A 13,966-nucleotide genomic window follows, 5' to 3' on the forward strand; every position below is an offset into this window, starting at 1 on the left:
ACATTGTGAAATTTGGTGACAGACCTACATGTGGCCTATGAGAGAATGTCGCCAGTATTCATAATATATAATGAAGCTTAAAATCTGTCATACAAAATGTGGCCTGGATGAGGGGGCATTCTTCTGAGAGAAGTTTTTGTTTTTTTTTTGTTTTTTTTTTTTTGTTTGTGATCTAATGACTTCTTAATATTGTGTTTGCTCTCTAGGATGTGAAGTACATGTTTGGTATTGTCGGAGTTCCTATCATTGAAATCGCAATCGCTGCTCAAGTTGCTGGAATCAAGTATGTGGGCATGAGAAACGAGCAGGCGGTGAGTAGAGCCGTGAGCACCACACATGGGTGACCCTCACCTTCCTGGGGGTTTCAGGAATTTCACACAGTACAATTTTGGTACATTCTCGGACAGCCACAGATAATTATACCCTACAGAGTAACACCAAGCTCCCCCTCCCCCTTTTAAGGCTGATTGTTTTCTGTTTCTCATCTTGGGATGTCTTGAGTCAAGTAAGAATGGTCACATCTAGCTACTCACGTGAAGACTCATAAACTTAGGGCCTTAGTATAATTGAAGTCAATGGGGAAGTTGAGCATTTTTCCAGAAGATTTTCTGGAAAAATGTTCTAGTTCACCATTCACTTCCATTATACTCAAGTGCAAGAATCGTGCCCATCAGAGCATCAAACTGCTGGTTACGAGTACCAGGCTTGGTAGTGCCCACTCATCACTATTTTTTACCTCAGTATTTGTAAGCCAAAATCAGCAGTGGAACAATCTGAGGAAAAGTATAATAGAAACGTGTTACCACTTTGGTATTTTTTACCCACGCCTTGTTTTGGCTACAAATACTGGAGGTAAAAAACTCATCAAATACTCAGTATGCACGAGGCCTTCTAGATAGAAATTTTACTTTGAAGTGGTCTGGAGGAGCTGTGGGGGTGTGATGAAGATGCACTTATGGCTATTTAGCCTCTGCTATCTTTCCCACCCAGCAGCACCCTTATCTGGTGAATTGACATGTGGCTTGCTCTAATGCACTGGTCACTGTACTGTCCATCAGTCAGGGTCACTGCTCGGTAGGAAATTCAGCTGAGGCTGCATCTTCTAGGGCTATCACTCTATTAATGGTTTGGAGAAGTTTGACAGGTTCCCTTTTAGGGTATGTGCGCACGTTGCTTTTTACCTGCTTTTTACCTGCTTTTTTGCTGCTTTTTCTTCTGCGCTGTTTAATGCCAAAATGGATGTGTTCTTCTATTCAAGCAAAGTCTATGGGAATTTGGGTTTCTTGTTCACACTATGTTGTTCAAAATGCTGCCTTTTTGTGGCAGAACTTTGGTCAAAAACTCAGCTTTTCAAAGAAGCAACATGTCAATTGTTTTTGCCATTTGGGTTTTGCACTGCAAAGCTGAGTTTTTGACCAAAGTTCTGCCACAAAAAGGCAGCATTTTGAACAACATAGTGTGAACAAGAAACCCAAATTCCCATAGACTTTGCTTGAATAGAAGAACACATCCATTTTGGCATTAAACAGCGCAGAAGAAAAAGCAGCAAAAAAGCAGGTAAAAAGCAGGTAAAAAGCAACGTGCGCACATACCCTAAAGGAGTTTCCCAACATTTCAAGTCTGGCTCCGCTGAGCTGGGTCAAAGGGGAAAGGCTTCTTCGGGATCCTTATTGTATGTGATTGATAGGGATCCCAGAGGTTGACCCTTCACCGATCATCAAGTGATAACTACTTTTGATTGTAATTTCATTATAAATGTAAACCATGCAGTAGCTCCTTACACAGTGAGTGCGGTGACAGGCTTTCTTCCCTGCTTTGTGCATTATTTTTTATCTATTTCAGGCTTGCTATGCTGCATCTGCTGTGGGATACCTTACAGGCAGGTGAGCACCAAACATAAGCTAGGACTAAATGGGCAGGAACATGATTCCATATTATTGATCACATTGCATACTGCTTAATTTCCAGCACATGCACATTATTCTATTTAAATTTGTATTAATGGAGATTTGTCCTGCACTTTCAGACCCGCTGTGTGCCTTGTGGTGTCTGGACCAGGACTTACGAATGCCCTTAGTGGCATGGCAAATTCTAACATGAACTGCTGGTAAGATATAAATTGTATCCATGCCGAGCATGGTACTTATGCATGCTTTTCATAAAAAGGTTTTTAGCAACCATGAAATGTTGTAAAAGGGAGGCTCAAAAGACATCTGGAAGATGCCCGGGCGTCTTTTGATATGATTTGATGTAGTTTTTGCTTATAAAAACATTACGGTTTTGTTTATTCAATGGCGTAAAAAGGACAGTATATAAAATGTCACAAATAACCATTGGAAAAGACCTCCAACATCTGAAAACGCTTGAGAAACTATGAAAAGAATGAACTACAAGGTACTTCAGAGGAAAAAAATACAGAGTTTTCTGTTAGAAAAATGTTGTGGGATCTCCTGAGTTTAAAGGGAACCTGTGACCAGATTTGGCGACTATAAGCTGCAGACACCACCAGTAAACCCTTATACACAGCATTCCAGAACAGTGTATATAAGTGCCTAGGCCGCACTATGGAACATAAAAATCACTTTTATAATACTCGCCAAGGGGAGGTGTGGTCCGATGTGTGTCGCTGTTCTACGGTCCGGCGCCTTCTCCTTTTGGTGATCACCGTCCTCCTTCCACCCAGCCCAGTATGGATGACATGTCCTACATCATCCACACAGGACGGTGTAAGGTAGAAGGAGAACGGTGATCACCGCAGAGAGGACGTGACGCTTATTGTCAGTGATCTTTATCGTCTACTGAGCAATCTGGGCACTTATTTATTCTGTAATTGCTGTGTATAAGGGCTCACTGGTGGTGGCTGCAGCTTATAGTCATCAAATCTGGTGACAGATTCCCTTTAAAAGATGTCGTGTGCACATACCCCAAGACTGATGTTCTGCACACCAGTTAGTATCCTTGTTCTGCTGGAGTAAGTGTATATGACTTGTTTTGTATTATGGTGCATTTTCAACTTCCAGTACATGAGAGTTAGAAATGAAATCTATTTCTCCTATAATGTACGCTGAGAATCTGTCGGGCCACTCAACTCATGCCCCTCCTGCTAATCTCTTTCCCTTTCCAGTAGTTAGCTTAGCTGGGGTAAAAAGACTAAAAGTTTCAAAATATTTGTGCAACCCCCATTTCCACCAAGTTTGGGCCTTTTTTTTAACCCCAGTTTTTGGAATAAAGTTTTAAATGAATTCCTCCTGAAGTGTGTTGTGTTTTTTTTTTTTTCTTCTTTAGAATTTTGCATGTAACTGGGACCTAAAGGGTTTGAAGCCTTGAGGCTATGTGCGCACGTTGCGTATTTGCATGCAGTTACGCTGCGATCTACACCGCAGCGTAACTGCATGCGTCCTGCGTCCCCAGCACAATCTATGAAGATTATGCAGGAGCCGTGCGCACGTGGCGTATTAGAACGCAGCGCTTCGGCTGCTGCCCGAAGTGCGCGTTCTAAGAAGGGACATGTCACTTCTTTCCTGCGCTCTGCGCCCGCTCTGTCTATGGGAGGGGCTGCACTCAGAGCGCATGAATTCGGCTTTTTTTTTTTTCTTCTTCATTACGGACTCTTTCTGCAGCGATTTGTAGCGCACGTGTGCTGTTCAAATTGCTGCAGAAATTTCTGCAGGGACAGAACGCTACGTGCACACATAGCCTTATAGTTGATACACGGTCCGGTTTCTTAAGTACTGAACATTGCTTCCATACCCCGCACCATGCCGACTCCAAAGTGTACTTTAGAATTTTCTTATTTTTCTCTTAGGCCGTTGATTGTCCTGGGAGGCTCGTGTGACACTAACCAGGAAACTATGGGTGCCTTCCAAGAGTTTCCTCAGGTATCTGTATTTCTTCTCCTTGTGTGGGAATTTCATAAGATTGTAGTCTAACCAGTCAATGCTTACAGTCAATGCTTACATGGTGATATGATGTTATTCTTTACTTTTTAGGTTGAAACCTGCAGACTATATAGTAAACTTTCTGTTAGGCCCAGTCGCCTGGAGAATATACCATCTGTGATTGAAAAGGTTTGTTGTTTACAGTGCTAGAATTTTTCACCTCTTGCCTGTCAGTATATATAGGTGATACTTAAGGGTGCTTTACATGCTGCAACATCGCTAGCGATCTCATTAGCGATGTGACACGCCAGATCGCAGATAAGATTTGCAGAGATCGCACATAGGTCATATTTATAGCGCCGGTCACATGTGCGATCTCGGCCAATCGTTTGTGCGATCTGGCGTGTTACGTCGCTAACGAGATCGCTAGCTATGTCGCAGCGTGGAAGGCACCCTATTTATTTCCTCTTTGCGGCTTTTTAGCTCCGCTACATTAGGGCAAAGCTGTAATCTGACTTTAGTACTTTAGCTACATTGCGTACAGGGAGTGTGAGGCAGTCTGCCATACACCTGGTTCAGAATATACTGCTCAAACTTAGATTTGACCCCTACGATGTGAACCACTTGTCATAATTTTATGTTTTCGGTAGAAGATCTACAGCATTAAATGCCCGCTGATTCACATGTTTTCTGATCAGTGATTTAATAGTTTGTTTACACCAGCTGACTGTGCCCATTTGATGAGCGATTAGTAACAGATTGTAGTTCGGCATGGTGGCTCAGTGGTTAGCACTGCAGTCTTGCAGCGCTGGGTTCCTGGATTCAAATCCCTCCAAGGACAACACCTGAAGTTTGTATGTTCTCCCCGTGTTTGCGTGGTTTTCCTCCCACACGCCAAAGACCTACTGATTAGGAATTTAGATTGTGAGCCCCAATGGGGACAGAGTTGCTGATGTATGTAAAGCACTGTGGAATTAATGGCGCTAATTAAGTGCATAAATATTATTATTATAGATTGTTCTGTGCTCGTAGTTCTTGGCAGTGCAGTTCCTATATACCCAGGTCAATGTGCTGCCAAGAACATTGATTTTTAAGCAAGCGTAAAGATCATTTCCCCTGACGAATGAGCATTTTGCTTGTTCGCCTGTTTGCACTGAAAGAATATCATGTAGAGTAAATGAGCCTTGAAGGCCCCCCATACATCTAAGACTGTCAGCTGAACCTGGCAATGTCGACAGTCTAAGGTGTGAGGAGGGCCAAGGGAGATGATTGTCCTGGAAAATAAAAATTAGTATGTTCAATTTCCGACTGTTGATCCTTTTTGTTCCAAAATATAAGCTGCCTCCAGGGAAGTCGAGCAGCAGCTCTCTTATAAAGAACGCAACAGCTCTACAGTGTATGGGGAAGGTGGGCAAGTTACCAGCCGACCGAACCATTGTTTGGTGGACAGCTATGTGAAGTGTATGGGGGCATTTGTTTCAGGCTATGATATCCATACTGCACTGACCCATGGGGGAGGGCACCAAATGTTGCAGAGGGGACAGCTGGGATATGTAGTTCCACTGGCAGCAGATTGTCACAGTAGCTGAAGTGGGTTGCTGGGCCCCTAAACGCTCCCCTTGTGTCCACAACATTTGTCAATAGTGTGAGGTGACACGGTGATGGTACAGAGATGCTATAGGATCCTCCCCCCGCGCCTATGGAGGTGGTGTCTGGGTGCAGGTGATGGAGCGCCCGTGGTGTTTGTGCATTTACAAGCAGCCAGTCACAAGGGTGAACTTGCAAACATAACACTTTACTAAAGTGGATGATAGCATACAGTCTGTCTCTAGCAGCTCACTGTATAGAGTACACTTAGTATATTACCCATGAAAGAACGTGTCTTCTCCTCATGAAACAAGCAAGTTTGGGCCTCTCAGGGCGGCTGTACACTTCTCCTCATTTGTTGTAGGAGGTAATATTCTGCCCAGTCCAGCTAATGTAACACTAATGGAGGCACCTTCACAGGTCAGCTCCCTTTGGCCACACACTAGTGGTATGCAGCTAGTCACGGTTTTGGCTCTACTGTTCCCTATTGCAGGGGGTAGGGCAGACAGAGTTTGTGGCATAGAAGTCACGTTACACTGGTTCTGGCTGGAAGCGCATAGAAAACCAGTATGCAGGAGAGCACGTGTTCAGCCTTATCTCTCCTGGCTGTAGGAAGGTTCACTCCTTTGTGGAGGTGATTATATGAAGAAAAATATGTCCCTTCAGCATGGACTGGGATAAAGCTTCCTCCCTCTCTCCTGACTAGACATGTTTTATCCAGTTTAGTGGATGAGACTCCTCCCAGCCATTGCCATGGCAGCTTGTTGTGAGGAGAATGAACACCTGACTTTCATACACATACACTGACCAGCAGATGGCAGCAAAGTACATTTAACAATGCCCAGTGTACGCACAGCATAACACAATGCAATTCACTCTGCCTGACGTGCAGTGCACAAAGTAATCCTGGCACACTGGAACAGATCTGCTGCCACACGACAGCAGCAGTAGAACGGTTACGGGGACACCACAACAGCTGCCGAGTAGTTCATTAGTTAAATGAGGTGTTTGTGAATGGTAAGTGAGGTGATAAGGGGGTACCATGAAGATTATTATGTAGGTCATTATACTTCTAATTAACCTATCCTTAAGTTCCCAGTCAATGCCTGGAAGTCTTTTTGCCTATCCTTCTTCAAATTTGTACAGATAAGGCTGGTAAATCTAAAACACTGGGTAGAAAAGCCCAATCCCTCATTTCCAGTCCAGCATGTTATTAATGGCTTCAGACAACTGCTCCATTTAAAGGGAACCTGTCATCTCCTCACCTATTGTACCATCACCCATTCCCTGTAGACTGTGAGCCCTCGCGGGCAGGGTCCTCTCTCCTCCTATACCAGTCTGTCTTGTACTGTTAATGATTGTTGTACGTATACCCTCTTTCACTTGTAAAGCGCCATGGAATAAATGGCGCTATAATAATAAATAATAATAATAATAATAATCAGAAATTTAGCTTGAAACCTAAACGTTTCCCCCTCTGCAGCTCCTGGGCTGCATTCTAGCAACGTTCCTGTTGTTTATGTGCCCCCTTTCTGACCAAAATAAAGACTTTATAAAGTGGTACCTTTTTGTATTGAAATCTTGATAATGGTACACGGGGGCGGGCTCTCTGGTGGCCGTTAGTCTGCCTCCTCTCGCTTTAGGCCGTCCTCAATCGCTCCATTTCATATCTCAGGACGCCGCCCACTGCGCCCGAGGTGTTGCGCACTCGTGGACCGCTGGTCATGTGTGCGCAGGCACGAGGTTATGGGCGGCGCTGAGATTGCATCGCAAGTGCCCACCCATCATCTCTGATTTGATGTGTTCTTATGCCTGATGGTCCTGAGGAAGGGAGCTGAGACTCCAGAAACGCGTAGACCTGTGCAAAATAAAGATCCATTAATCTGAATACCTGAGACGTGATCATTGGCGCGGCATATAAATGATTGTCAAGCACACCCAGAAGTAGAATACTAATTCTCAGCCATTGTATTTATTGTCTTTAGGTAAGAAATTCACCCTGTTATGAACTACTTAGTTATAAAATTAAATATATTATAATTGTTAATATTTGCTTGATTTGTACCATAAAAGTTTACCGGTGATTAACCCCTTCACGACCAGCCGATTTTTCGCTTTCCGTTTTTTTTTTCGCCATTTTTTTTCTGAGAGACGTAACTTTTTTTATTTTTTTCAGTCAATATGGTCATGTGAGGGCTCATTTTTTGCGGAACGAGCTGTACTTTTAAAGGAAACCATAAGTTTTACCATATAGTGTACTGGAAAACGGCAAACAAAAATCCAAATGCAGAAAAATTGCAAAAAAAAGTATAAGTAAAGTACCTATACATGATTGGTGTCTACGAACTCGCACTGACCTGAGGCATCACACCCACACATCAGTTTTACCATATAGTGAACATGGCGCATAAAATATCTCAAAAACAATTATCGCACTATTGTTTTTGAGATATTTTATTCGCCATGTTCACTATATGGTAAAACTGATGTGTGGGTGTGATGCCTCAGGTCAGTGCGAGTTCGTAGACACCAACCATGTATAGGTTTACTTTTATATAAGGGGTTAAAAAAAATCGGAAGTTTGACCGAAAAAAGTGGCGCACGTTTTACGCCATATTCCATGACCCGTAGTGTTCTCATTTTTCGGGATCTATGGCTCAGTGACTGCTTATTTTTTGCGTCTCGAGCTGACGTTTTTAACGGTACCATTTTTGCGCAGATGCTACGTTTTGATCGCCTCTTATAGCATTTTGCGCAAAAGTTGTGGCGACAAAAAAACGTCGTTTTGGCTTTTGGAATTTTTTTGCCGCTACGCCGTATACTGATCAGATTAATTGATTTTATATTTTGATCGGGCGTTTCTGAATGCGGCGATACCAAATGTGTGTGTATTTTTTATTTTTTTAACCCTTTAATTTTCAATGGGGCGAATGGAGGGTGATTTCAACTTTTAGGTTTTTTTTTTTAATTTTTATTTTACTAGTCCCCTAAGGGGCTATTGCGATCAGCATTCCGATCGCTCTGCACTATCTGCTGATCACAGCTATACAGCTGTAAACAGCAGATACGCTCTCTTTCTCTTTTGCTGTGCTGCTGGCACAGCGAAAGTGAAAGCAATTCATGTGTAGTACAGAAGTCATCACATGACCCTGTGCTACCATGACAACTAACGGAAGTCACGTGATCGCGTCACGTGACTTCCGGTATCGGGCGGTAAGTAAAAGTTTACCGCGATCACGCTTATAATGGCGCTGTCACATATTGACAGCGCCATATAAGGGGTTAAACGGCACGAGCAGATAACGATTCTGCTCGTGCCTAGCAGGCACACATCTCAGCTGTGAAAATCAGCTGAGATGTGTGCCGATCGCGGCATGCTGCCGCCAACAGACCGCGGGCAGTAACATTATGACCGCTAGGACGTAATTTTACGGCCCGCGGTCGTTAAAGGGTTAATGATCAGTGGATAAGATCTACAATGTATTAGCTATATTTATCTATGATTTTTCTCTTCCCCAGGCTGTGAGAACTAGCATGTATGGCCGGCCTGGTGCCTGTTATATTGATATTCCTGGAGACTTTGTAAATAAGATGACTGCTAGAAGTGCCGTTAGGTATGTAAATAGCACAAAACACTCGGGTTACACTGTTTTGCCAATGGGGATGGAAATACCTAAAATTGCACTTACTGCTAATAGACGCATTAAGGAGTAAACTTCTATTTTTATTCTTGTCAATAGAAAGTTATTAAACTTTGCAAATAACTTTATTAGGGATCTATCTTTATTCCTGCTTTTCTCCAGACTATTTGACTCCTCTCAGCTGCATTTATATCAGATTACTAGCTGTACTACCCGGCTTCGCCCGGGTTAATAACTGCTGTTAACAAAATAGAATGTATTAACAAAAATTAATTCTGCACACAAAAACCACAAAACAAATAGAAATGTAATTATTAAAAGGCAAAAACTAAGCTAATAGAAGCATTTCACAATATATATTTCAACACCACAGATATTCCACACAGATGTAACTAAATTGGCCAAGTAATGTGCTCCGTCTGTCTCTTTCCAGGTCTGTCTCTTTACCCCGTCTGTCTCACCGTTTTTGTCTGTGTCTTTTCCTCTCTCCTCCTTCCCTGTCTGCCTGTCTCTGTCCCTACCTGCGTCTCTCCGTCTGTCTCAATCTCTTTCCCTGTCTATCTATCTATCTCTGTCACTTTCCCTGTCTGTCTCTTTTCCTCTCTTTCTCTTTCCCTGTCAGTCTGTCTCTTTGTGTCTGCCTCTTACCCTGTATGTGTCTGCCTCTTTCCCTGTCTCTGCGACGGTGCAGATGCCAATCCCGGACACATACATACATACATACATACATACATACATACATACATACATACATACATACATACATACATTTATATATTAGACTAGAAGGTGGCCCGATTCTACGCATCGGGTATTCTAGAATTTACGTATTGTGTAGTTAATGTATGATTTTTGTTATATATATATATATATATATATATATACACACACATATATATACATAGTGTATGTATAAATAATATATGTTATTGTGTGTAGTTACCAAGTGTTTGTGTTGGGCGCTGTACATGTTCTGGGTGTGGCGGGGGGTGAAAGCGGTGTTGTTTGTGTGTTGCGTTGTGTGTGTTGCGTTGTTTGTGGAGCGTTGTGTGTGTGCGTGCTGCACGGTTTGTGTGGGGTGTGTGTGTTTTGGTGGGAGGTATGTTTTGTGCAATGTGTGTGTTGTGTGGCATGTGCGTATATTTGTGTGTGCCGCGGTGTTTGTGTGTTGGGTGTTGTGTGTGTGCGGCGTTGTCTGTGTGTGTGGATGTCTGTGTAGGGCGGTGTTTGTGGTTCCCTGTGTGTGTGTGTGGTATGTTGTGCAGTGCGTGTGTGGCGGTGTGTGTGTGTGTGTGTGTGTGTTTTTTGGGGGGAATTGTGCACCTCCCATCGTGCTCCATCCCCCATGCTGCGCACTCCCCATCGTGCTCCATCCCCCATGCTGCGCACTCCCCATCGTGCTCCATCCCCCATGCCGCGCACCCCCCATCGTGCTCCATCCCCCATGCTGCGCACCCCCCATCGTGCTCCATCCCCCATGCTGCGCACTCCCCATCGTGCTCCATCCCCCATGCTGCGCACTCCCATCGTGCTCCATCCCCCATGCTGCGCACTCCCATCGTGCTCCATCCCCCATGCTGCGCACTCCCATCGTGCTCCATCCCCCATGCTGCGCACTCCCATCGTGCTCCATCCCCCATGCTGCGCACTCCCATCGTGCTCCATCCCCCATGCTGCGCACTCCCATCGTGCTCCATCCCCCATGCTGCGCACTCCCATCGTGCTCCATCCCCCATGCTGCGCACTCCCATCGTGCTCCATCCCCCATGCCGCGCACCCCCCATCGTGCTTCATCCCCCATGCTGCGCACCCCCCATCGTGCTCCATCCCCCATGCTGCGCACCCCCCATCGTGCTCCATCCCCCATGCTGCGCACCCCCCATCGTGCTCCATCCCCCATGCTGCGCACCCCCCATCGTGCTCCATCCCCCATGCTGCGCACCCCCCATCGTGCTCCATCCCCCATGCTGCGCACCCCCCATCGTTCTCCATCCCCCATGCTGCGCACCCCCCATCGTGCTCCATCCCCCATGCCGCGCACCCCCCATCGTGCTCCATCCCCCATGCTGTGCACCCCCCATCGTGCTCCATCCCCCATGCCGCGCACCCCCCATCGTGCTCCATCCCCCATGCCGCGCACCCCCATCGTGCTCCATCCCCCATGCCGCGCACCCCCCATCGTGCTCCATCCCCCATGCTGCGCACCCCCCATCGTGCTCCATCCCCCATGCTGCGCACCCCCCATCGTGCTCCATCCCCCATGCCGCGCACCCCCCATCGTGCTCCATCCCCCATGCTGCGCACTCCCCATCGTGCTCCATCCCCCATGATGTGCACCCCCCATCGTGCTCCATCCCCCATGCTGCGCACCCCCCATCGTGCTCCATCCCCCATGCCGCGCACCCCCATCGTGCTCCGTCCCCCATGCCGCGCACCCCCCATCGTGCTCCATCCCCCATGCTGCGCACTCCCCATCGTGCTACATCCCCCATGCTGCGCACTCCCCATCGTGCTACATCCCCCATGCTATAATAGTTCTCCTATTATACTCAGAGAGGAGTATAATAGGAGGACTATAATAGGAGGAGTACTCCTGGGGGGAGAGGAGTATAATGCCGGCTCCCTGCACATGTGTACCAGGAGCTGGTGTACGCTGGTAACTATGATACACATCGGGTAACTAAGGGACCTTAGTTACCCGATGTGTATAATGGTTACCAGCGTTCACCGGCTCTGTCACGATCCCAGCAGCGCAAGGTTATGTCTGGCGCTGCTGGGATCGTGACGGAGCCGGTGTATACTGGTAACTATGATACACATCGGGTAACTAAGGGACCTTAGTTACCCGATGTGTATAATGGTTACCAGCGTACACCGGCTCCTTCACGATCCCAGCAGCGCAAGGTTATGTCTATCCGCTGTCTGTCACGGTAAGGACACAATTTTGGAGCAAGACAGACAGACAGACAGAATAAGGCAATTATATATATAGATACTCATTTGGAGTACTGATGCTGGTAGTGAAAGGGCCAGCACTAGTGTTGGCTGGATTGATTCATGGACTCTGGTCCATCAGCCAGGTCAGTAGTTACTGGATGGGAGGCTCATGAATATCTTACCCTCTGTGATGTCATCTATGCGTCACATCGCAGTGATGGATGGCGCAACATTATCAGCATTGATGCGTGACATATAGATGATGGCGCACCAATTAAAAAGCCATGCTGGAGATTCCGAAATATAAGAGATTTGCGACTGTTTATCTGGACGATGGATCACAGTTCCGTACCTCGATCCACCCAATTCTAATTGGCATCAGTATCTTCATGTGAGTGTGATGTTTATCAGAGCAATCTCCTATCCCACTACACCTTACTGTCATGAAAGATAAAATTAAGTTATTGTTTATGCATCATCAAATATAGTAGAGTAGAGTGATTTGATTTCTTAAAATCATAAGGGGCCATGACAGAATGCTAACAGTCAACAACACTACCTTGCCTAATTATCATTTACAATGTGTCAGTCCTATGGACACAAGGTCTGTACTTCTCATATCAGCTGTCACCAAACCACTGGAGTCTTTGATTTGGTGCAGCGGTCATGTGGCTGTAATGGCTCCTCATCCAAGAACCCTCAAATGATGTGCTTCTTCAATCACTTTACCGCTGCAGCCAGTCACATACTTCTACAGTCAGTGGCACTTAGATGGCCCAGTTATTACTGTCAAACCTGGTGCCGACTCCCGGAGCAGCCGGCGGAGCATCTAAGCTTGTGACAGCACTTCAGTATGCCTTTTGTTTACTTTGAAGCAAACCATGTCTAAAAAAAAAACAAAAAAAAAACCAACCCACATTTTTCTGCATTTGGGAAAAGTGCTATGTACACAGCTTTTATGGCAATCATGAACTCTCTGCTAACCTGAAGATCACTGGGGCATATGCCTGAAAGTGTAGTAGGTGTGTACATTGCTGATAACATATCACTAGGATATTTATGACCTCCTATCTCTGTCGTAGAAATGCCCCTTTAATGTCAGAGTGCAACACACTCAATGTTTCATAAAGCTGGTGTAATTGTGCTGACGTTCTATATCATTTCTAATTTCAGTCATCATATATTACAGAGAATCTGTCAGCAGGTTTTTTTTTTTTATTTGTAATCTGAAAGCTGCATGATGTAGGGGCAGGGAACCTGATTCCAGCAATATGTCATTTACTGGGCTGCTTGGTGTAGTTTTGATAAAATCTCTGTTTTCTATGCTGTAGATGTAGGGAGCCCTGTATAACTGCACCCACACCATTGATTGATTGATTGGCAGCTTCCTTTATACATTGTGCATTGTCAGCAAGCTGCCAATCAGTGGTGGTACACAAGACATGTAGTGATTGTCACCTGCTGATAAAACATTGATTGTATTGATATTGCAATGCACTTCTCAATAAGCGACACATCCCTGTAAGCAGGTTCTCTTGCCCTATATTATGCTACTCTTAGATAAATAGAAATAAACCTGCTGACAGTTTCCAATTAAAGCTATGTAACTTATAATTGAATTGTGTTTTTTAGTTTTGCAGAATGCTGTTTGCCACGTCCGATCAGCTTGGCTGACTCGGCAGAAATACAGAAAGCTATTGCAGAGCTGAAAAGTGCCCAGAACCCTTTAATAATAGTTGGGAAAGGTACATGATCTACTTTTTAATGTAAAAAAAAAACCCCAAAAAACATATATTGTTGGGCAGGCTATAGCACATGCCACATAACAGAAAGACAGAGGTGTAATACAGTGGGTAGAAAGAGTTCTGTAACCATGAGCGAGTAGAGCCATGATCAAAGAGGACATTAAAAACGCTAAATTAC

At 45.1% G+C, this 13,966-nt stretch overlaps 1 protein-coding gene across 2 annotated transcripts in view; it reads left to right on the top strand.

Annotated features, from left to right (window-relative positions):
• The window catches only part of HACL1 (2-hydroxyacyl-CoA lyase 1), an 87,613-nt gene that overhangs the window by 4,345 nt on the left and 69,302 nt on the right, over window positions 1–13,966 (top strand). For both annotated transcript variants that reach the window (XM_075315310.1, XM_075315311.1), the window contains exons 2-8: window positions 207–311; window positions 1,843–1,883; window positions 2,027–2,107; window positions 3,806–3,878; window positions 3,990–4,067; window positions 8,985–9,079; window positions 13,676–13,788. In XM_075315310.1, the coding sequence (XP_075171425.1) occupies window positions 207–311; window positions 1,843–1,883; window positions 2,027–2,107; window positions 3,806–3,878; window positions 3,990–4,067; window positions 8,985–9,079; window positions 13,676–13,788 (586 nt within the window). The remainder of the gene's footprint in view (window positions 1–206; window positions 312–1,842; window positions 1,884–2,026; window positions 2,108–3,805; window positions 3,879–3,989; window positions 4,068–8,984; window positions 9,080–13,675; window positions 13,789–13,966) is intronic.

The sequence above is a fragment of the Anomaloglossus baeobatrachus genome, chromosome 6 (genome assembly GCF_048569485.1).
Source record: "Anomaloglossus baeobatrachus isolate aAnoBae1 chromosome 6, aAnoBae1.hap1, whole genome shotgun sequence".
Lineage (NCBI taxonomy): Eukaryota > Metazoa > Chordata > Amphibia > Anura > Aromobatidae > Anomaloglossus > Anomaloglossus baeobatrachus.